The sequence below is a fragment of the Chionomys nivalis genome, chromosome 13 (assembly GCF_950005125.1).
Source record: "Chionomys nivalis chromosome 13, mChiNiv1.1, whole genome shotgun sequence".
Classification (NCBI taxonomy): domain Eukaryota; kingdom Metazoa; phylum Chordata; class Mammalia; order Rodentia; family Cricetidae; genus Chionomys; species Chionomys nivalis.
This window is the reverse complement of record NC_080098.1, coordinates 14,654,184-14,678,217: the sequence shown is the minus strand read 5'-3', so window position 1 is coordinate 14,678,217 and position 24,034 is coordinate 14,654,184. Positions and strand designations below refer to the sequence as shown.

Sequence of the window (24,034 nt, the reverse complement as noted above, 5' to 3'; positions counted from 1 at the left end):
TCATGTCTTGGAAGAACCACTTAAATCAACACATCATTGATAGTGAATGAAAGCGGGGAGGGATTTGAAATGTAGCTCTCTAGGAGCTCAGAACTAGGTGGGGCTAAGAAGAGAGTAACTTGGAAATACTAAAACTGGGAACAGTTGTTCAAGGTTCCTAAAAATGAATATTTGAGGAATATTTTCCAAACTGTGTAGTCTCTATTTCATTGGGCCTAGGTGGAAAAGCTTTGACCTCTCTCATAAGAGTCTATGGTGCCAATTCCCCCATGTGATAAGGATTTTATATTATTAACTGTATACTATATAAGATGTGCATTCCACAGTAATGTGATACATAGGACAAATTCTTAAATATTTTATCAATTTTGCCTATAAGAGGAAATTCTCTTCACGGGTGTCTGATTTCCTGCGTGCCTACTATATTGCTATCATTCAAGTATTAAAAACAGCATTTTCTAGATCATTACCATAAAAGCAAGTCTTTTGCTTTTGCTTTTCATGATTATGCTATGTCTCCTGCTTCTTTTATAGATGGGGAAATAAACTTAGAAAAGAAAAATAGCAAAATTCCTATCAGATGCGAAGACAATACTGAGGTGTTTGTTGCGTAAGCTACTACTAAGGTTAATAGGCTATTGTATAGTTTTTAAATCATTAGAAAAGATAAAATTTCAAATTTTTCAATCTAAAATGAAACTATTTGAGGTGATAGATAAATATGTTAATGAATTTAACTGAATTAACCCATATTATGATATCACTTTATTTCAAATAAATGTGTGTGTGTGTGTGTGTGTGTGTGTGTGTGTGTGTGTGTGTGTGTGAATGTCGGCTTTACCATAGCAATGTAGAATATCTTAGTTATCTTTGCTACCTATGTAATACTTGGTAGTGGAAATGCAGCAGACAAAGCTGACAATTGAAAGAAAGAAAATGAAAAACAAAGACAAATTCTAGTTGTCACAATACAATAGAATCTTTTTTTTTTAAGTAAGGGAAATTGTGGGGTGGTGAGATGGCTCAGTGGTTAAGAATGCTTGCTGCTCTTGGGGAGGATCCAAGTTCTGTTCCCAGCATCTCAGCCAGGAAGCTCAGGATCCTTTGCAATTCCAGCTTCAGCTCCAGGGGGATTTGATATCTCTGACCTCCACAGGCACTTACATTTGCCAAATGTGCATGCACAGTCATGCCTGCCTGCACACACACACAAATAAACAAATCTGAAAAGAATAGAGAGGAAAACATAGCTTAGAAAAAGTTCTATTTGAAACACCTTACTTTGAATCATGCTTTCTTGAAAACCTGGTATGATAAACTTGAGCACAGCCAATTGTAACATAGATCCTTGTACTCGGTATTGAGGCCCTCTGAGCAGGATGTGCTGATATACTGACAGGAGAAAGGATGTCTCTCTAAGGGGAGGGAAGGCTTACATTTTGGATTGACTAATTGGGTATTCCAGACTTCTATAGTGTGAAAGAACATAGCAATAGCAGCCAAAGACAAGCCATTTGCTTCTGTTGGCTATGATGAGCACAAACAAGGGTGGGTTGCATTAGGTGGACTGGAGTAGTGGTCATTGGTCCTGATCACAGCCTACAGGAAAGCAGTAATTTCTGAATGTCCATATGAAAAGAGTAATGAAGTGAGATGCTTGCTTACGGTGGAAATGACTGAGTTCCAGTTGCCAGAGAATCTTCCTCAGTTCACTCAGTTAGCACGTATCACAGATTAACACTGCTAAAATGTTGGAAAATCTACATACTAAGAAGACATGCCATGGCCAGGGTCACTCTGTAAGATTGTGTTGAGGAGACTGGGAAGGCTAAAAAGTATCTCAATGGAGACGGGAAAGTCTTCCTCAGAGTGCTTTCCCTTATTTTCATACAGTTTAGAAATCATTTAAATTTACATAGCATACATGTACCGATTGCTGTTGGATACTATTTAGATCAGTAAATGTAAAATAAAATCAGAAAAGAAGACCTCAGCTTTACCAGTTTCCATGTAGGTATGTCTGTAGGTACATATGTATCATGTACATGCATGCACATGTGCACCTGATTGCACACATGAATGTAGATACCAGAGGTCAGTGTTGAATGTCTTCCTTAATCACTCTGTCTGAATCATAGCCTAACAGATTCAGCTAGACAAGCCAGCCATCAAGCCTCAGGGAAATGTTTTTAGTACTGAAGTAATAGCTTTGGAGTGGACATCCAGCAATACAGACAACTGAAGGAAATTGAATTCCAATTTGTCACAATATAATCGAGCATTTAAAAGCAACAAAAACGTTGCTAAGATGAAGTCTAGCTCATATCCTTCATTTTTATCATGTTTTCTCCAGCTGTCCAGGGGCAAATCTAACCCAATCTCTACTTTTCTGGCACCGAGACTAGGGACGCATCCTGTCTCACCCACTGTTTCCTAAGTGCTGGGTACCTTAACTCAGATCTTCACACTTGATTGGAAAGCCCTTATCTCATTGAGCAACCACCCTGGTCCTAGTTTTGTCCATTTCCAAAGCAAATCCTCAGTCCTTCCCAATTTTCATAAACTACAGAAAAAGTATTAGGAAATGAACTGTGAATAAATAAACAAGTGAGTTACTTAATTGACTTCACACAGAACTTAATTTCACACAGTATAACTGGAGGATTGTTTAAAAAATCAAGGAAACTGTGTGTTCTGATTTTTCCCTGGTAAATTTAGCAAATTAAGTGACTACTTTTTCTAAGTTAAGAGGTTAGCCTGTGTCACAATTGTTAAGATTTGGTACAAGTTTATTATAAGTTAAATTAGTATATGCAAGTGAAACTTTTAAGTAAGAGTATATTAAAACAAACTACATTTTTAAATTATCTGTTCCATTTAATTACTAGTGATCAAGCAACTCCTAAGGACTTTTTTCTTTTTTCAAAAATATTGCTATATTCACAGGTTCCAAAAGAAAGTATCAACACATTCTTTAATATTTAAACAGGTGACAGATAAAAAGAAGGTACAGCAGCCATCTCACTAGCCAAGAAGTAAATAAGCACCACATCACACAGTGTCACTGAGCAATAGCAACATAAAGCAAAGGAAACCAGCCCACAAATCACAATCCCAGAGAACCTAGACAACAGCGAGGACCTTTAGAGAGACATACATAGATCTAATCTACATGGGAAGTAGAAAAAGACAAGATCTCCTGATTAAATTGGGAGCATGGGGACCTTAGGAGATTGTTGAAGGAAGGGGAAGGGAGAGATAGGGAGGTGAGCAAAGGAAAAGGTAGAACTCAAAAAAAAAAAAAAAGGAAAAAAAAGTTACAGCCACATAAAGATCCACAGCATCAGGATGCCAATGCTCACATGGACCTTTATGCCACCCTTGAGCTTGTTCAGTGCAGGTGTTTGGTATAACACAGAATTTAACGGGTTGATCTTTCAAAGGGTCAGTCTGGAGAGAATGATAAATATGGTCTGTCTTGCTGACAGGAAAGTTGTTTTCACATTCCACTGAATTGAATTATGCTCTCTCAGGCAGAACGTTGTCTCTGGTGACGATTCTTAGAAAAAGCCGTAATGTGAACTCATTTCAAAACAAAGACCAAAAGAACAGTTGCAAATTAAAACCATAATAAATATTAAGTAAGAATTGAATGACATTTATTTTGCTAGGTAAATAAATTCCGTTTAGATTAAAATACAGAACCACATTCTTAACTATAAATATATATTCAATTATTAAAATTAAGGGAAGTATAAATATCCTTAATACCAATAGACTGATGAAACTAATTTAAATTTCTATACAAAAAGATGTTAAGAGTCAGATATATTAAATATAATCAGTATAATAGTCTGACTTCAATTTAAAATGATCTCAATCAAATTTAGACATTAAGTCATGAGTAACTGGGAACTGGGTTGATGAATCAGTGGTAAGAATGCTTGTTATACAGATTTAAGGCTGTGAGTTCAAATCCCCCAAATTCTTGACAAAAACTGAGTGGAGTCACTTATGCACCTGTAACCTTAGTGCTTTGGGAGGTTGGAGCTACCGCTATAGATTTCTGGGGGTTGATGGCCACCAGCCTCATTCCAGGTTCAGTGAGAAAGTTTGTTTGAAGGAGATAAAGCACTGAATGACAAAACAGGACACCTGTCATCCTCCTCTATCCCCTGTGTGCCCCAGGCATGCACACCCACAAGCACACATAGACACATACTACACATATATACGACACACACACACACACACACACACACAGCACAGAGACACACCAAAATTATTATTTAAAATGGTAAAGGTAAATGGACTATTTTATGAGGGAAGAAAGAAGAAGAGTAAAACAGTTGGTCACAGAACTTTACGAAGCTTCTTTGGGTCATGCTCTGGGTTGAAACTGCTGGGTCTTGAAAACGAATGTGCTGTAAAGGCCAGATAAAACAGACAGAAAAGTATTCCCATTGAGGGAAAGACTCTGAACAAGATTTTATTGACGTGGTACTTGCCAAATCAGACATCTTTGGAGTGACCTAATCATGCATAGCTGAACACTTTCACCAAACACACTCAAGATCACTGGAGAGACTTACGTGGCACAGAAAAGTTGTTATGCTCAAGGTTGCCACTTATAGGGAAAGAAAATGAATTAGAAGTAGGATGGGGAAAAGATTCATAGGACATAGCCCAGCAGACCTTGTGAGACTGGGAGTAGCTTCCAGCTGTTCTCTTGGCAGCAATGTGTGACAACACAAGAAGCTCGCCCTGCTTTGATGTCTAGGGTTCGCCTTGAGGATCAGTCTGGCAGGGATGAATATGGTTGCCTTAAATCTCATTTGTGTCTCGGGCTCAAGGTCTCCAGAAGTCAACCTGTTTAGAACAGATCAGGAATCTATCTTGGAATAAACTCTGACATTCCCAACATGTCATATTATCAGCATAGTCTCTCTTGTATAGCCCAAGAATTAAGATCACCCTTCAATCGAGCAGGTTATACCAGGGATTAATGTATTAGTTCTCAAATTGTGATTTACAACCTCTTTATGGTCAAATGGCCCTTTACAAGGGTAGCATATCAGATATCCTGCAAACCAGATATTTTACATTAAGATTCATAACCATAGCTAAATTATAGTTATGATGTAGACATGAAAATAATTTTATGATTGGGCGTCACCATGACATGAGGAACTGTATTAAAGGGAATCTGAGAACTGTCTATTTACCAGTCTTTTTCTTTCTGTTTCCCCTCCCTACATGCTATGCTTCCTCTCTCCAAATACAATGGGGTCTTTGAAGATGCTCCAGTGGATTCGACCGCCACCGACAGGACTGGGTGGACAGTGGATGTCCAGAAGAAGTACAGGTGTGCTCTGCCATAAATCACTGGTATCAGTTTTACCTAGCACATGACAGTGCCACTTATTAGAGTGGTATCTAATGGGGTTCTTTAATAAAACCCAAAACATTGAAAGTGAATCCTTAATGTATGCCAGTCACCACGGATAATGGCTCTCATGTATCACCACACTCTATTCTTGCCCTCTTCTCAAGAGATAATGTTATTGTCATGAAGAAAAGAAGGGTGATGGAATAGGGAATTGGAGTGTTCATGAGAGTTCCCAGCATTAGGTACCTATATAGGGATCTGGAGATCTAGGATTGAATATATATGCACAAAAAAGCAGATTTTCTAAATATTTCCTCTTTTTTATCTTTTAAGTAGTCATTGCTCCTCTTTTAATATCATAGCAAAGTAATGGTTTGAGGGAAAGATTGATTGTAGTGAACTTGCTATGCTGTAATAAGCGAGACTTGGGTAATTTGATTTTTAGTTCTTTACATGAAAAAGCAATTATAACTTGACTAAAGTTTTCCTGAATCTTACTGTCAGTCATTTCAAAGTTCCCTAAGTTTTGTATGTGCATTAAGTATTTCTTGTCCCTATTAAATGTGAGTATCTGTATGAATATATGGCACTACATGCATGTTATGCTCACAGTGGCCAGTAGAGGGCAGCAGGTACCTCCATTAAGAGAGTTGCAGGAAGTCGTGAACCTTCTGCTGTGGGTGATGTGATTGAAGCTTCAGCTTTATTTAAGGACAGTGTTTGTTCTTCACCACTGAGCCATCTCTCCAGATCCTTCTTTCACTGAATTTTAAAATATAAATTTTAGTGACAATTAACAATGACATACTAGTGACTCTAGTCAAGCCCAGTGATAAAACAGGAACCACTAGGAATATCGTGGGTTACTAGGAGCTTTGTGAAAATACACTTGAGTTTGGATAGCTCATAGAGGTCTTGAGAAATGCTCCTTTGCAAACATTCTGGGGCCCAAAATGCACCTCAGTGTGTGAGGCCCTCAGTCAGAACCCAAAATTATAAAATAAAATTTAAGATAAATAAACAAAAGTAACACTCTTTAAAGTCAACATGGGATATACATTTAATCTATCAAGCAGGAGGATATGAATTTGAGGCTAACCTAAGAAACATGGTGAAACCCCATGTAAAATCTCAACCAACAAACTGGCCAACATTGCTGAGCTTTTAAATGCATTATTACTGTGGATGCTTTAATCTGGTTTTTGTTATTCACTTGGGGAATTAGAGCATTTTACATGAATCATCATCTATCTCAGTTCTATGACACAGTTCCATAGAACATATTGACAAATCCAGTTGTGTTTTCAGATCCTTGTTTTGCTCATTGTATTTGTTAGGGTTTCTGGTGCGGTAGTGATACACAATGACCAAAAAGCAAGCTGAGGAGGGAGGAAAGGCTTTATTTGACTTACATTTCCATAGCAGAAACAGGGCAGGAATCTGAACGCAGGAGCTGATACACAGACTGTGGAAGGGTGCTGCTTACTGGCTTTCACCCTATGGCATGCTCAACCTACTTTCTTATAGAACCCAAGATTACCAGTCCAGGAATGGCATCACCTGCAATGGTCTGGACCCTCTCCCACCTATCACCACTCATAAATAAGAAAATGCCCTACAGCAGATCTTATAAAGGCATTTTCTCAACTGAGGTTCCCTCCTTTCAGATAACTCTAGCTTGTGTATCAAGCTGGTATAAGACACATTCATGTAACCAGTTTTCTCAAAAAGATACTTGAAATGAATGTTCATATTTGTGTAAAAGTTCAGAATACGATCCAGATATTTTAGCTTTCTTGCTCCAGAGTATTCTCCCTATAAGCCTTACAAGGCAGAGAAAATCTCCTAGGTACAGTGGTGGATAATTTATCATGCTCTCTAGACTGTGATGGTACTAAAGGTCAGAATCCGATGCATTCTGTAGTAATCCATGGTTCCTCTTTTCTACAATTAAATTATCCACACCACTAGTTTTGTGTGGTAAGCAGTTCTTTCCTCACAGTTAAGTACACAAGTTCACCAAATCCAACTCATCCTATCTACTGCTGATGCAAGGTTGGTCTCCTTTAAGCAGCATTGGTATTGGCATTTGTTTCTCTGGGCCAACTCTGCTTTTATATTTGAGTTTTAAATGTTACTTAATGTATTTTGTTCCCTTTGAGCAGATAGGGTTTATTTGGGGAGGAATGATGGAAAGGTAATAAAGAAGCATGTTTAGAGATTTTCTTTATTTTGTGAAATTTCCAATACTCTTTTGAAATTTACATTATATACACAGTCTTCTTCTTTTGTAAATGCAAAAGCAAACCAAATCCAAGATTTTACCTTAAACACAGGATTGTTTATTAACTCAGTGAGAGCAATAGACAGCAAATTCAATCCTAGACTTCTTTATCTTAAGATGTCTGGGACATCCATATGCATATGTCTTTTCAACAGATGAATGTTTGAGCTTGGCTTTCAAGAGAAGAAGGTCAACTTGAGATGCAGATTTGTAAACATTCAATATCAAGATGTTAAATGAAATCCTGGGTATAGAGATGGAAGTGCATAAGAAAACACAGAGGGAAAGGGAAGGTCAAGAAATATACATAAAAATTGCAAAGCTAAAGGGAGGAAGAATAAGAAGGAAGCAAGGGAGTTGTAAGAGAGGAGTCAAAAGAGGAGCATCACAGAAACCGAGAGTGGGCATATGTGTTCACTAATGTGGATTACCCATAGGTTTCCTTTAGGAGATTTAGTGAATATGGAGATATACGGAAACACGATAGGAAAAATTCCGAGTTAGACATGGAGCAGTAAGATTGTTATTAAGTGGAGAAACTGAGAGTTTGAGAAGATCAAGATAAACCAAACTCCTAGGAAGTCCAAATATGACTGGATGGAAAAGTAGAATAATTCAGTGCCAGGAAGTATTGTGGAGCAGTGGGGGTCTAGATAGAGTGGAAGATTAGGCATACTTACCTTATGGTAGATTGTTAGCAGTAACAAGTCATCAGAGAATTACACATGACTCATGATGAAAAAAAAATTATCCAAATACCAAGTTCACAAAACCCAAGGGAGTGAACTGAATTGAATGCAGCTGGAAAAAATATGAGGCATCATAGCTGTCCTCTGGACTAGAAGGAAGGAGGATATGCTCAGGCAGAAGCAAGTTTGATTTGTAAAGAAATCCTACTGATGGCCTCTTTCATCAAGGAAATGAAAGGTGAACCCAGGGCAGAACAGGGAGAATTACTCTGGGATTGCAGTTGTTAAGTAGAGTGAACTGGTACCACAGCCTTTGAACATATGATTATCCATATGCGAAACCATTTCCAGGCACTGTTGATTTTCTGAGTGAGAATGCTGATTAGTTTGTGGAATTTGGGGATCACTGTTCCATTCTGCTTGCCTTTGGCATGGGCAAGGCTAAGGAAGATCTTTTGCTTTGTGCAGAATTGGGCATTTTCAAAAAAAGATGCTTAAAATATGTGAAACCTGAAGGTACTGAAAAGTTAGGCAGAGGTGGTAGATGAAAAGACATTAAAGCAGAGCAGTTATTGTGTGTTCAAGGAGAAGAATCTCAGTGTAAAGTACATATGGAAAGAAGTAAGATACACGAGCTTTGAGAACAGTTCTAGAGATTTCTATCTGAATATCAGACATTGTGGATTATAGCTGAGGAGGAGTCAGAGCTAAAGGAATCTTTGAAGCTGAGAAGATGCAGTAATCTGAGCAGAGAATAAACCTAAACCTATAGTATATCTGACTAATGATAAAGCAGCTTTACAAGAACTCTTCAGTCACTATGAAAAGATTCTTCACTCTCCATTCATGACAGGACAGTTACTTACTAAAAGTTTTCAAATATGTCATGAGTACTGCCCATATTTAGAGCAGCCACCTTTTATCAGAGCAATGAAATCTTTGAAGCACAAAGAGAATGTTCACAACATCAACTTCTAGCTCTAGAATAAGAGTTCTTACTAGTGAAAACTGGGATTTATTTTTGTAGGTTATAAATTTTAAAAAAATGAAATGTGTTTCTTCTGGTATCTTCTATAGAACCCTGCTAAGAAGAATTAGATTGTGTTTAAATGTAAGATTTATCTATGTGGTTTTGGATATTTCATGGAGAGAAAACAAAATTTAAAATTTCTATTCAACCTGGAAAAGATTAATTTTGAAGTTGTATAATAGCCTAGAGCAGAGAGGAAATGTTTAAGATATAACATTGTTGCTCTGTAGATCCAAAGAGGTGTGAAACCTTTTCTGTAGGTACATGCTTTTCTTCTAACTATAACTTATTTTGCCTTTTGATATCACATATTTCATCCATATTTCTATAAAATTAAAAAAGCAAGATAAAAAATGATACAGAATGTTAAACGCAGGTGAAATGGTGACTCCAAATATCTGCAGATGTGTGTAATTTGTTGCATCCTCCCTCTCTCTTATCTTATATACTTCATAAATTAGCAAAATCTATGAAGAATCTGACACAAAAATAATTTACTCTTGACATCAATTTGAGATGTTTTGTAGTTTAAGTATGATTTCTTTGATGTAGGTTTAAAAGACAAAATGTGTTCAGTCTGCTGATTTTCACTTCTGTGTCTCCTACCAGTCAAAGGAGAAGATGTGTGAGAGCGCAGAGCCAGCGGAGAGTTCTCAAACCACCACAACCTCACACACAACCACCACGCAATTCAGGGTCCTGACCACCACCAGGAGAGCCGTGACATCCCAGCTGCCCACCAGCCTGCCCACGGAAGGTGCCCACAAGATTGTTTGTTTGTTTTTATAAGAAAGAAAAGATTGCTGGGTAACACCTGCTTACTGGAGAAAAAGAATATTGTTTTGGCTAATTAACTTCTCGAAGAATTTTTTAGATTCAGAGTTAACATGGGCAGAAAACATGCTGGTATTCTTGTTAAGAATACTGTTCCTCTTGTTAAGTCTTAGCGATTATCCATAATCTGGCTTCTCTTTTTCCTCTTAGAAAAGAAAAATTCACTTCTTTTCATGTGGCTAAATTTAGTAGTCATCAAACTACAATCCTGATACATTAGTCAAAAGAAATATGCAGATAAATGACTATTGCTATAAAATTCTGAACAATAGATCGCTTTACTAGCATACAGTTATTCAGTGGTGTTTCCTGAATGCAGTCAATCACAGAGACACTGAACACAAAGTTGTTCTCAAAGGGTACCCCCTTTTATGGAGAAGAAGGAACTACTAAAGTGCTAATGCCTAGGTAAAATTCATGTGTGGAGAAAATATAATAGTCATTATTTGATAACTTTCTATTCTATATGGTATAATAAGGAGTAGGGGCAGAATATTTCTTTAGGGGAGAAAATAGTTTCATGTCTTATTGCCGTAAGTGTTGCTTTCTTTGAAATAAGAAGTAAAATTTTAAGCCTTAGCTCTTTATTGAAATTTAAGTGGGTGTTATAAAGTAAGTGGAACAGAGAGGTGGAGGGCAAATTCCAATTGCATTGTGTTTCTCTTAAAAGCAACATATACTAAATTCAAATTATTTGGGGTCATTTTTCTAAAGACTGTGAAAAACATGCTTCAATTGAAACTCTAACTTTCATAGTAAAATATAACTTTTGAAATGAAACATTATACCCTATGTTTAGCCATTCAGATGTAAATTTATTCATTACTGATACAAGTTAAGATAAATCTTTAACTATTGATAAATCCTAATTATTCCTCTTACTTTGTAGTAGTCTCAGTCTTGATTTCAAATAAAGTGCTATTGTAAGTTGTATTAGAAAGTTAAAAATCTATTTCATGCTATAACTACATTTCTTATCATTCTCACAGAATCAAGGCTCAGATGTGTTACTAATATTTTAGCCTAAACCATCTCTGAGATAATTTTTATTGCTGTATCATGTAAAGTGGGATCCTGTTTTCCCACTGAGCTAGAAATTAGTCTCTAAAGTATAAAATCCAAGTGTTTGAGTTAAGACAGTTGCCAAGTAAGAGATGTGTGCATCTTTGAAATCTTTTTCTGTTGTAATAATGGTCACCTTCTCTTTCAGATGACACAAAGATAGCACTGCATCTCAAAGATAATGGAGGTAGGAGTGCATACCTTTCTTCTGGAAATACTTGTAAACCCTAATTCATTGTATTCATTTTAATAGGCTAAAAGGGCGTGAGGGATTCCAAAGACAGAAGATATATTTGTGATAACAAAATTCTTAACATAAGTAGAAGCTTCATGTTTGTTGTATTTTTTTTCTTCATTTTTCTGCCTGTTTGCTTGTTCGTTTAATTGTTTAGAAGATTCTATAGTGTTAATAGGGAAAAAGGATTACTGTGACCTTTCATTAATTAGCATAAGATTCTCTGAGTGGACGATTATTAAAGTTTCTTCAGTGAAGAATTGTTTACAACCTTGGTTCACTCACACATCCATTCAGTCATTTCTTCTGGCTGCTCGCTATGTGAAGTCTTGCTGCAGGCCTGCAGCTGACAATAGTGGACGATGGTTAAGCAACTTCTTTACTCCGGTGAATATGCCCTCCAAAGGATCTTCAAAATGAGGGAAAATATTCTGCCTGGCATTTCTCCAGTATTCGACTACAAAATTATCTTACAAACAGTCTCTCACATAATTAATATTTTGTACAATGCACATTGAAGGGAGATCTCCAATATATTACCAATTCTTCCCAGTAACATCTTAGTTTTGTTTAAAGCATTGAAGAATCACACAACAAAATACATTCTTAAGCTACGCATTAGAAATAGATTATGTTGGTGGGATGGATTTAAATAAACCACATAATAAAAATTTTGAAGTACACTTGACAATGAGTTGCTGCAGTTTCAGATTGTATATAGATAATTGATAAACAGGGAGCCATCAGATTCCAAAATATCACAAAAGGATGAACATTTCCCATGCCTCTGATTGGTTCAGGTACAGTTAGCATAGATGAATCCACGCCTAATCAAGTGTGTCACTTCTAAGAATGTTTGGCTGCAGACAGAGCTTGATAGACTTCCTAAAAGCCTTGGGTTTGAGCCCTAGCACAACAAATCAACAAAAAGCACTTAGGAAGATCAGAGTTTACTTCCTAGAACTCACCTCAGCAGACTCAAAACTGTTTTTAAAGCCAGCTCCAGGGGATCTGCACCTCTGTTCACTCTGAACACCCATACATTTATATGCATAATTACAAATAATAGCATAAAAACTTTTAGAGTAATCCAGGAGGTTAGAATGTCTAGCATAAATAGAGACTCCAGTTTCAATACCCACAAAAAGGAAACTCGAAACAGAATGAAAACAAACAAACAAAATGGTTACCCGAGTTCAGTGGGGCAGAGTAGCGATGGGAACGGATGTAGGTGACTCCCTTTCACTGATGGCTTTATAAAATTGATTCTTCCTCACAATAGAAGGCTCTTATGTTTGATTTGAACATAAGAAATGCCAACGGTAAGCTGTTTACTTATACCCACAGCATTTTATTTCTTTTCTATAATTACTTATTATACATAATGATATTTCATTTTTTCCATAACCACACATTGGTTTCCATTTCATCTGTTCTGCTAGAAGCAGCATGCTTTACTGCTCCTGTGTAACCCAGTTGCGTCATAAGCAGTGGCCTTCAGTCTCCAAAACCCAGGCATATCCTGTAGCTTACGTTCAAAATTTAATTTCAAGTTCTTTCAGTCTAATTTAGTGTAAAGTTCTTGGCTTCTCTATAAATTCTCCTTTAACTCACCTGGAAAAGGAACCTAGATCGTGTTCTTGGAACTCATAAATATCTGGATAATTGCTATATGCACTTGAAACAAAGTCTCTTTTGGATTTTCAGATCCCAGGGATTGTTTATTAGAAGAATTATAACCTTTTTGGAGGGTGGGGGGTGGTTTTTTTTTTTTTTTTTTTTTTGAGACAGGGTTTCTTTGTATAATATCCCTGGCTGTCCTGGAACTCACTCTGTAGACCAGGTTGGCCTTGAACTGAATTATAACTTTTAAGAATGTCTGAACTGTATATATTAGCAGGCATGACTACTAAAAGCCTTTCTGACATTTGAATAGGTTAACTTCAAATGTCATTCACCACCTAATTAGAAAAGTAAGTGTCTTCATGATGCAAACTGAAGATAGTTATCCCAGACACAGGAGAGGCCTGCTAGTTGAACCAAGAGCAAGCATTTTAATGAAACAAAATTTTCAACTAGAATTCAACTCAATTTAGCTAACCTAACTGTGCTTTTCTGCTACTCTGCAATTGTGAAAATTATTTCAAGCTCCTAACCTTAAACAGATTTCATTATTTTAAATTTATTATCAGATCTCTGAAAGTACCCAAATTGTATTCTTTACTGATTGCCTTAAAGGTTTTTCCTCTTGATTGAGCTGAATTTCTTTTTAAAAATGTTGGAGCATACATTTTTAATTGCTGATATTTAAAGTCAGCCCTGCACACAATCCTGGTATAGAATATAAGGCCAAGACTGCCATTCCTTCTTATTGATAGAAATCTACTAAGCCTGGAACACAGAAGCCTGGCTTTTCTAAGTCAGAGGGTGTTGTCTTCCCTAAGAGATGATACAATTGCTGCATGGCAGCATGTTAGGTTAACTTACAAGTGAATGTCTCGAGAGTGGATAATTGTGAAAAGCCAACAGAGATGACTCTGAGGTTTCCATGGCTCAAGCTCAGGTTCTGCTGTGTTCAGTTTCCTATGTCTAACTTAATCCTAAGACGTTTTGTCTGGAAATAAATGTTAGAGCAGGATCCTGACTTTCACAAAACTGCTTCTGAGGTGCTGGTTTTTGTTTAGTCTGTTGTGGCAGATCAAGCGTCTACTGTTACATTTATCCTTCAGTCAAATTATTTTTTTGTCTCTCATACATAAATCATCAAAGCAGCATGTCTTCCGCTGTGTTTGTGCAGCCTTGTCTTTTTTTCATCTACTTCCTTTGTGTAGATCACAGTCTCAGAGCAAAGGGAGGCTGTTATTTGCTTTTGACAGGCTATTGAATATCTATCACCTTCTGTTTGAAACACTGTAAAATATCTTGGCATTTTGTTTTATCTCTGGCTTTGTTTGGCTACTTTTCATGCTAGCCCTAACTGCATTCTGAACACATATCTAGTGTAACAATGAAGACTTCTTATGCTTTGAATGTTTTAGGACTGCCCAGGATTAAGGATTTCTTTCCTCAACTATTTTAAAGAGTTTGTGGTTCTCATCCCTTTCTTTATAATGAGCTTGTGTAGTTGTTTGCTAATTTTATTATTCTGGCTTACAAATATATTCTAACTTGTGACTGTCCTAAACCAACTCAATTTTAACCTTTGGGCTTAGGTCTCAGGGGTCAATAATCCTATCAGTTCCAGTAAAAAGTAGTTTGATCTAAACTTCATCAATATAGAACATCAGAAGCATTAGGCTAGGGAATCTTGTTCAAATATATGCATTTTAGCAAGACGTTGGAAGAACAGAACTGTAGCCTCAGCTAACCAGAGCAGGAGATAGAGTGACTCACATACCAGGGTCTGCCTGGGTTACAGAGTGGGCTCAAGGACAGCCTGGATGAACTAGTGATGACCTGCATGGACATAAAAAGTAGAAAGAAGATTGAGGTTATAGATCAGAGACATAATGTTTGCTGGGAAAATATAAGACCTTAGTTCAATTTACTACAATTAACCAATCAAATTCAGACACTCTACTTCAGATGCCCTAAAAATTCCACTGTATTTCTAACTAACTCTGGACTAATGGCATCGCCAACCCTTCTCAGAATACACTTGATTATCAAGAGTTGAGAGTGTTTGATTTCTCCATGCTCAATCCTTAGAATAAGAGTGGTTCATGTATCTCTGTATCCACTCCTTTGTCTCTATACTATGGCTATCCTGAAGCACTTTCATTGTTGGCAAGGAGAAATTGACTCCACTTCCACATGATCGTAGGTGCAGGTGACCTGAAAGCATCATCTCTGCTGCTCTTGTAACCCTCTGAAGGTACTGCATAAGAACTAGTCCATTTTAGATATTGGCAAGTTTATTTGTTTTAGCAAACATGGTTATGCTTTCTGCTTTACTGAACTAAATCAAATTGCTGTTTTACAATTATTTTTACCTTAAAAGTTTTAATTTCATTGTTTCACCTAATAGCTTGAAAAATTGTTATCCAGCATAAGGAAAGGGGAAAAAAAAACCTCATATTGTGACATCCCTATATAGTCTATGATAATGTTATAATGTGTAAATGGGATTTGTAATCAGAATTTTTGCTGCTAGTAGAACATAGAATAAAATACTGTTACAGAGTCTCTGGGAAAAGGTACATGTACCCTTCAAGTTACTGCAAATATATTTCCCTTTAGTTGCTTGCAAATGCTCTACCATGCCCATCTGATCAACAACTACATCCTCTTTGTGTCCAATTTTGTATCTATCTGCCTTATTCTCAGACTAGAAAATAACCTGATGGGCTGGTTTGAATGAGAATCCCACCCCGACCCCCATGGGCTCCTACATTTAAATGCTTCCTTTCTGGATGGTTGAACTGTTTGGGAAGGATTAGGAGGTGTGGCCTTGTTGGAGGAGATGTGTCACTGGGGATGGGCTTTGAGGTTTCAGAAACACATACCATTCTCTGGTAGCACCCTCTGTCTCAAACTTGTGCATCTGATTGTGAGCTCTCAACTCCTATCCAGTACCATTCCCCTGCCTGTTCCCATGCTCCCAACCATGGTAGTAATGGACACTAACACTCTGAGACTGCCAGTCCCCCAATAAACTGTTTCTTCTATAATTTGCCTTAGGCATGATGTCTCTCACAGCAATGGAAAAATAAGAAACATCAAGTGTGGTACATCTGTAATCCCAGCAACTGGGAGATGAAAACAGGAGGATCAGGAGTTATCTTCAGCTACATAGTAGTTTCAAGATCAGCCTGAGCTACATGAGACCCTGTCTCAAAAACACTATGTGTGGGTTGGGGAGGGGATAGGGATTGGGTGAGGAGGAAGGAGGAGGGAAAGGGAGAAGGAAAGAGACACAGAGAGAGGAAACTATCCTCCAGGCTGTAGAGTTAAGCAGCAAATTCTGTTCATTTGTGTGTGAATGAACAGTGCTTGGTTATCCTATAATACAGTGATTAACTTTTAAGAAAATCACAATGCTTCAAAACCACTAATCGTTTATAATAGCTTGATGTTCCATTAATGCTAATTTCTACTTTAGTTTTCTTCTTTGGTGTTTAAATAACACCATGCAAAAATTTAAATGTGTCTTGGCCAGTAAAGACGAGAGCTAATTACTTAACACTAATTCTTAGGTATTGTAAGCTAACTCTGGCCAAATGTTAGTATTTCAGCTGCAACAATGGATTATCAACTTGCTGCATAAAGTTTAGGCAGAAGTATTTTTACTGCATGATAGTATTAATGTTCTGCAACCATTAGTCATTTAAAATACAGGAAAGCAGGGAAATAATTTAAAATACAAAGCTGAAAATCTTGAAGACAGCTAAATAGAAGGGTAAAATGTATTTGTTGGGCCTAAAAGAAGCAGGAGAAAAAGCGAGGTGGAGCACAGAGCAGGCAAATACCACCAGACAGACAAAACAATAAAAGGGTAGATATGTGCCAGCAATGATAGTTGTCTGACTGGAAATAATAATCAGCATTGCTTACCAGATTATTATTCAACAGCAAGATGCATAATCAGAGGCAAGGCTAAGTGACAAGAGTGTTTCCCTAGCACACGTGAGGCCCTGGGTACAATGTGTGGCACCACAGAAAGCACAAATCAAGACCAGCTACGTGCAGTGTATAATTAAGGAGCCAGGAAAACAAAGGTTTACGAATATAAGGAGCTCCAATATGAAGTCATGGGAAATATGTACACCACGAGCACAACGTGTAAAACCTGGGTGTGTCAAACTAAACTTAAACACACGGAGGTCAGCAAGAAAATATGAGAATGAAAGAGAGGCCGTTCATCAGGAAAACATTACAATTTTTAAAAATTAGTTTAAAAAATAGAGGGTAAAAGAATGCTGTAATTTGAACCAAACTTGGATCTGATAGAGTATGAGGAGATTTAGCTTGCTAGTTAAGAGCACACACTGTGCAATCATGAGGACTGGGGTTTGGATTCAAGTACCCACATTACAAGTCAGGCATTCCAGCAAATGGCCATAACTTCAGCTCTGAGGAATCCTATGTCCCCTTCTGGCCTCAAGGCTTGGACATGAGTGTTCCCCTGAACACACACACACACAAACACACACTCATGTAGACACATTCACACAAATTAATTATGTAATTATTATTGAATTGTAAAAATAAGTCAAATGAGGATCAGTAAAAAGATACTGTCTATTAACAAAGACAGAAGATTTTAAATTGTCTCAGTAAGAAGTTATGCATGAATAGGTTGAAATCTATTAGTATGAGCAATAAAACGTCAGCACAAATATATAAATTTTAGTCTCATTAAGTGAATTAATTTTTATTAATCAATTTTTTCATTTATTTTACATCCTGATCTCAGTTTCCCCTCCCTCCTTTCTTTCTGTTCCCTCATCCCCTGCCTCCCCTCTGCCCCACCATCCACCTCTTCTCTATTTCTGTTCAGAAAGGGGCAGGCCTCCCATGTATGTCAGCAAAGCACGGCATATCAAGCTGAAGTAGAACTAAGCTCTTCCCTTTGTATTGAGACATCCCAGTATTGGGAATAGATTCCCCAAAACTAGCTCAAGTGTTAGAGACAGACCCTGATCCCCACAATAGGAATTCCACAATAAACCAAGCTACTCAAATGTTACATATGTTAAGGGCCAAGATCAGTCTCATGCAGGCTCCCTAGCTTTTGGTCTAGACTCTTTGAGCTCCTATGAACCCAGCTTATTTGTTTCTGTGGGTTCACTTGTGATGACCTTAACCTTCCTGGCTATACTATCCTTCTTCCCTTTCCTCAACAAGGTCCCCGAGCTTGGCCCAGTGCTTGGCTATAGACCTCTGTGTCTGTTTCCATCAGTGACTGGATAAAGACTCTCTGATGACAATTAGGATAGTCTGGTTTGAGAAAGACAAAACATTTTCTCTCATTTGTGTGTCTTAGACTTTATAGTCTCATAAAAATTATATAAGCAGCAATGACATGAAAGGAGAGGAACTGGGAAAGAAAGGAGACTAATAGGAAGAAGTGGTGTGGAGTGTGCCCTTATATAACCCTGCATAATAACAATAAAATAACTTTTAAAGGGGAGTTATGGAGAAAACATAATATTTTTATTATCCCCAAATATGTAGCAAGTTGATAATATTGAATAATGTCTGATAAAAAGAAGAAACCATAACAAAATCTTAATAATACTCAAAGAAGTGATAATGAAATAAAGTAAAATAATGACATCTTGCAGTGAGGTGAAGACACCAGCCAGACACTCCAGAGTGTTTGTAATATGACTCAGTTTATATGAAATTCATGTAAAAGCAAAGTTAATTTACAATAATACAAATCAGTTTAGCCCTTGCCTGTGGGTTAAGAATGATGAAGACTGAAAGAGGGACAAGAAACTTTTGAGGAATCCGAATTATTCAGTCCTTTTAATTGTTACTATTTATTAATTATGTGTCAGTGTGGAGATGTGTGCCGATGATTCCAGCTGTCACTGAAGGCTGAAGCCAGAAGCCTTGGGATTCATCTGGAGCTGGGTTTGTGGGTAGTTAGAGTTACCCAGAAAGGGTCTTAATGAACACTGTACTACTGAGCTATATGCCTAGCACTGAAGAGAGTTCTTGTCTATGTTCACAATAGGTGATTCATTTAATAGCATAGTAAACGTTTTTCATAAAAAGATTATTGTACAAATGCTATTTTAATATTAATGACTTTCGTACAGTAAGATGGGTTTGAAAATAACTGCATTTTTCCGATTTACTGAACCTTGATATTACTTTGTTCAGCACACTTTTGGTGTTTCATAATGAGCACATTCTTTAGCAAATTATTGCTAACTTTTACTATAATTAAAAATCCCACGATCTTAACCAGGCAAGTCTTTATACTTCGCTGAAAACTTAAGCTGTAAGATTTTTCTTCTAATGTGGATTCCCCCCCAAATTTATGGATGCTGGGGAAGAGGGATTTAGTGGTGTCATCACGTATAATAAGGTGCTTGTGTTCCAGTTAAGAAAACCCCCCCTCTAGCACATTCAGATAATCATAATTAAACTCAGTGGGTCAAAAGAAAGTTCATAAAAGCAGGATGGGACTTGTGGGGAAGAAGAAGGGGAGAGAATAGGATGAGAGGAGGGAGTGGGGTGTGAGCATGCTTATAACTAGTAGATCCATGTTTGAAATTGCCAAAAAATTTTTTAAAAGAAAAAAGAACAAAAATGGTATAAATACATTTTAAATAATGAAGATAATTTGATATAGAAAGCTAACATTAGGAATAATTTAAAGTCTTAAAGCTAAAGGTCATAATAAAAGTAAATATTTGAGAGTTTGTCAATGATGATATAGCATACGTAAAAGTAAGAATGGAAAAAAACAAACTGGATAACCACAAAGTGCATTTGGTGCCCTGTAGTAGTGATAAATGTCATCAATGCACTCTGAGAAGATTCCACACATTCTACTTACTAGTTATTAGTAAAAGTGCTAATAAATCAGTATGTCTACACACAAACTCATTATGTTGATGTCTGTCCCAATCCTTCAGTTTGATTAAATCAATTATTTCTTATATTATACTTTCACGTTATTTTACTTACCTTCAGTTTCAAAGATAAGAAGTGACATATTATTGATTTTAAAATAGGATTTTTATACTCTAGGCTCACTCATCTCAAAACATTTCAAATGCAGCTACTAATGACATGTCAAAGTCAGTTTGTAGGAAAGGTTGGAAAAAGTAAGGCTCGTCTGCTGCCTTTGCCAGTGCTGTTTTACCATATGCTATACATTTTATACATTTTGTGTGTGTACCTTTCTTTATTTCTTTTTAGAGAACTTACCAAATCCCATAAATGACAATGTTACAATATGCATCATTAGAGTGTGGCAATTGAACATATGTTATGAACTACTTCAGGTCACCCTCTTCCTTGAAAACTTTCTGGGATAGCAATATGGCTCAATAAGTAAAAGATCCTTCATTACAGGTCTTCTACCCTGAGTTTAATCTCTAGAACCCACCACATAAAGGTAAAAAGAGAGACCCAAATCTACAATGATGGACTCTGACTGGCATGCACAACGTGTCTCTCTCTCTCTCTCTCTCTCTCTCTCTCTCTCTCTCACACACACACACACACACACACAGTGCATGCACGTATGAAAGCACATGTGTGAACACACACCATAAACATTTTGAAATATCAGTAAACTAAAAACAAGCTACAAAATCAGCTAAGTTACAAGGAAAACTTACAAAGGAGAATCAATTTTGTTAAAAAATTCATTACATGATTTTCCAGTACTTGCTTTAGCATATAAATGGGTTAGAGGATATTCCACAAGGAAAGCTGTGAGCCTATGTGTTTTTAATCAAAACATGGAACACTGATATTTAAGGCATTTTTAGTTCAACTTCATTCCAAAGCATTAAGAAACAACGTTTTGGCAATGTTCATGTAAGATTTATGGTTTTTGAGGAAATCTGTACAAGAGTTTGTCCAATCCATCAGGCCTTAAATTCCCAAAAGATATTACTATGGTATGGAATTTATAGGCTGAAGTATCTCACTTTTAGGCCAGAAGAGTTAGTTCTAAAGAGGATACAATTTCAGATGAGAATTTTTAGTTTTCCTTTATTCTCATACTGTAAGACTAGTGATAATAGACACAAGTCTCTTTAGCAATGTTTTAGAATATTTTATCATATTACAGATGCCTAACTCAAATGCATAATATCAATAATTCTGAGAGAAATCATATAAAGCATTAGGAGACACAGAGTTTTAAAATCCACCACTTTACTTTGAAGAAACATTAAAAACTTTGTCCTTTCACTCTTCTGTCTTTTTCCTCTTTATTTCTTCTTTTTCTTCAATCAGCTCACTTAGTCATAAATGTTCCATGAAGCAGAGCAAAGGAATCAACTCACTTAAGGTCTTGGAAATTTTCTATATTTGGAAATCTGTTGTGTTCGCTGCTGTGGTGAGAAAAGCTCAACCAGCAATAACTCATCGTTTTGACAGATGGGACAGTTGTTAGTCCTTCTTCATCTGAGTGCTGATTACCATTCTAGGATTCTATGAACTCCTAAAAAGCCACAAACCCTTCCTGGGTCACAGAAAGCACCAGATGAGAGTGGGTCATCTTTGATACTATTGATTTTCTGTGCTCCACTTATGCTTTAAATCACGTCTTAAGCTCATTACAAAAATGCTTTTACTGTGTGGACTTTTCGGTGTTTATTTATAGTATTCACTTTGGTCTGATCTCTTTCTATGATGTCTCACTGCTTTCATCATCAATCCCTTTAGTTTGGTACTCAAATGAATGCTAAAGACACGAATGAAGATTTGGGTTATCTGGTGTATAATATTGAATTGATAGTTGTTTGGTTTTCTTTCATTTGGGATATGAATAAAAAAGCCTATGATGTTTCAAAGAAAAGCATAATGATTCTTGTCTCATGACCAGACTCCTGTGACCGTGCTTGAACATCCCCCCTTATAGACTCTAAGAAGCAGCATAAGAAGGCTATAACTGAGGCTGTGTAGAGCTTTGCATTTGCATGTGTTCTCTTTGGCACGCTTCTCTCTGCCAATTTAAAAGATCAGCACTGACTGTTTTCCAAAGTGCTATGTTAGTTTATTGTCTTTTCTGAGGGCGTATTGATATCAGTTCATTTGAGGGTCTTCCTTTAAGGTGCATGAATTAATTCCCAATCAGTTCATTTGAGGGTCTTCCTTTAAGGTGCATGAATTAATTCCCAATGACAGGTGATGCCCAGGATGTGCTTTCACCGTTTTTTTTTTTTTTCATTTTTGTTCAGAAATCTAAAAATGAGATGCCCATAATTTTGGACAGAGATGACCCCTGCATGTGGTCCATAGATAAACAGATAACCACACGTATATCGTATTGTAGTGTTTGAGAAATGATGATAAATTGGAAACGAAATAGAGAATTTAGAATCCAACATATCAATTGTATCAATGCAGCTGTTTCAATTCAGCAACCTTTAACATCCCAATAACATTTTGCTTTCTGATCTGTAAAGTCCTTTGAAAACATCTGGAATAAAGGATCTTTTCACAGTATTTGTAGAATCATGTGAGAAAAAATAAGATTGGGTAAATTACAGGGTGTTGGTGAACCCTAATATCTTCCTCGGGGGAGGGGGTGAAAAGGCACGACGTCAATGAACAGAGACACCAGGAGTCGGATGGAAGGCTTAGAGCAGACTCATTTATTTCAGAACAGGAAATATATATACAACCCCCCAGCACCAGGCATTCTGATTCATTGAGAGTTGACATTTCATTCTCATCCCTCATTGGCTATGGCTACTAATGATCAGGACCTCCAACAGAGTCTGTTGCTAGGCACTCAGGTAACACTGCTTGGTCACTCTTTATAGGGTAGGCACAGTAAGGACCTCTGACAGTACCAGGCAGACACCAGGTTGGCTCCTTTTGGCCTGGTAGGACTTAACTTCCTACAATGTGGGAGGAGAAAAATACACTATAAAAAAATGATGAGAGCCTTTTTTCTCTCATGATAGATGATTACTGGAAATCATTCTGAAATTAACATTAACATGTTTGTAATATTTTGGAATTTAGTGTTATATATACCCCTAAATTGTTTGTTCTTATGACAACACACTATTTAACATATCGGGGTCATCTGACATTCATAGGTCAGTAAATATTTGTCTATGGTTACCAGTGTTTGAGAAACCATGGAATCGTTTATTTTATTAACATCATCATCATCATCATCTAAGAGATTGTGAAATTATCATTTACCTAGCAACAAATCAGGCTCTACACAAAGAATAGTATTCATCACTAGGAGTCTAACTGTTTAAAGAAACATGTAAATGTATATATACTTCAGAGGGTGATAACAACTTCAATCTGTATGTCTAACACAGCTGAGAAATGATGGTGAGAGTTGACCTTTTTGCCATAAGAAGGGGACTAAATAAGGTTTATGATCCTGAATATGCAAATTTGGTCTTGTTTTATATTCCAAAGATTGGAAATTTAGGTCCTGCAATTTAGTAATGGTTTTAGTTCTGATTAGGATCTTAGTAAATAGAACATATCCTCTGCTCTCTCCCTCCTTGCAGGGAAGCCCCTTGCCTCTGCAGCAGGTCCGTCCTCTGGTTCCTTTGGGAAGTCATAGCCCTGAGGTCCAATCAGAGCTTCATATCCCGTTTGATTCCATTCACAATGAGACATATAAGGCTGAAACTTGGTCCCGTGTATATGAGAATGTGAACCCCACAGAAATTCAACAAGGCATGTGCTTACTGGCTGGTGGCTCAATAGAAAAGGGAGAAATAAAGCATCAGTAGAGGAATGGAGAGAGAAATGGGAGGGTGCAGAGACAGAGGAGTCAAGAAAAAGAGAAGAATGAAGAAGGGCTGCTGCAAGCGATGATGGGAGCAAAAGGTTG

The 24,034-nt window shown here is 37.0% G+C and overlaps 1 protein-coding gene across 1 annotated transcript in view; it reads left to right on the top strand.

Annotated features, from left to right (window-relative positions):
- Window positions 1-24,034, top strand: part of Plxdc2 (plexin domain containing 2) — a 412,732-nt gene that overhangs the window by 348,645 nt on the left and 40,053 nt on the right. The window contains exons 10-12 of the mRNA XM_057786950.1: window positions 5,299-5,365; window positions 10,002-10,149; window positions 11,437-11,475. Of these exons, the coding sequence (XP_057642933.1) occupies window positions 5,299-5,365; window positions 10,002-10,149; window positions 11,437-11,475 (254 nt within the window). The remainder of the gene's footprint in view (window positions 1-5,298; window positions 5,366-10,001; window positions 10,150-11,436; window positions 11,476-24,034) is intronic.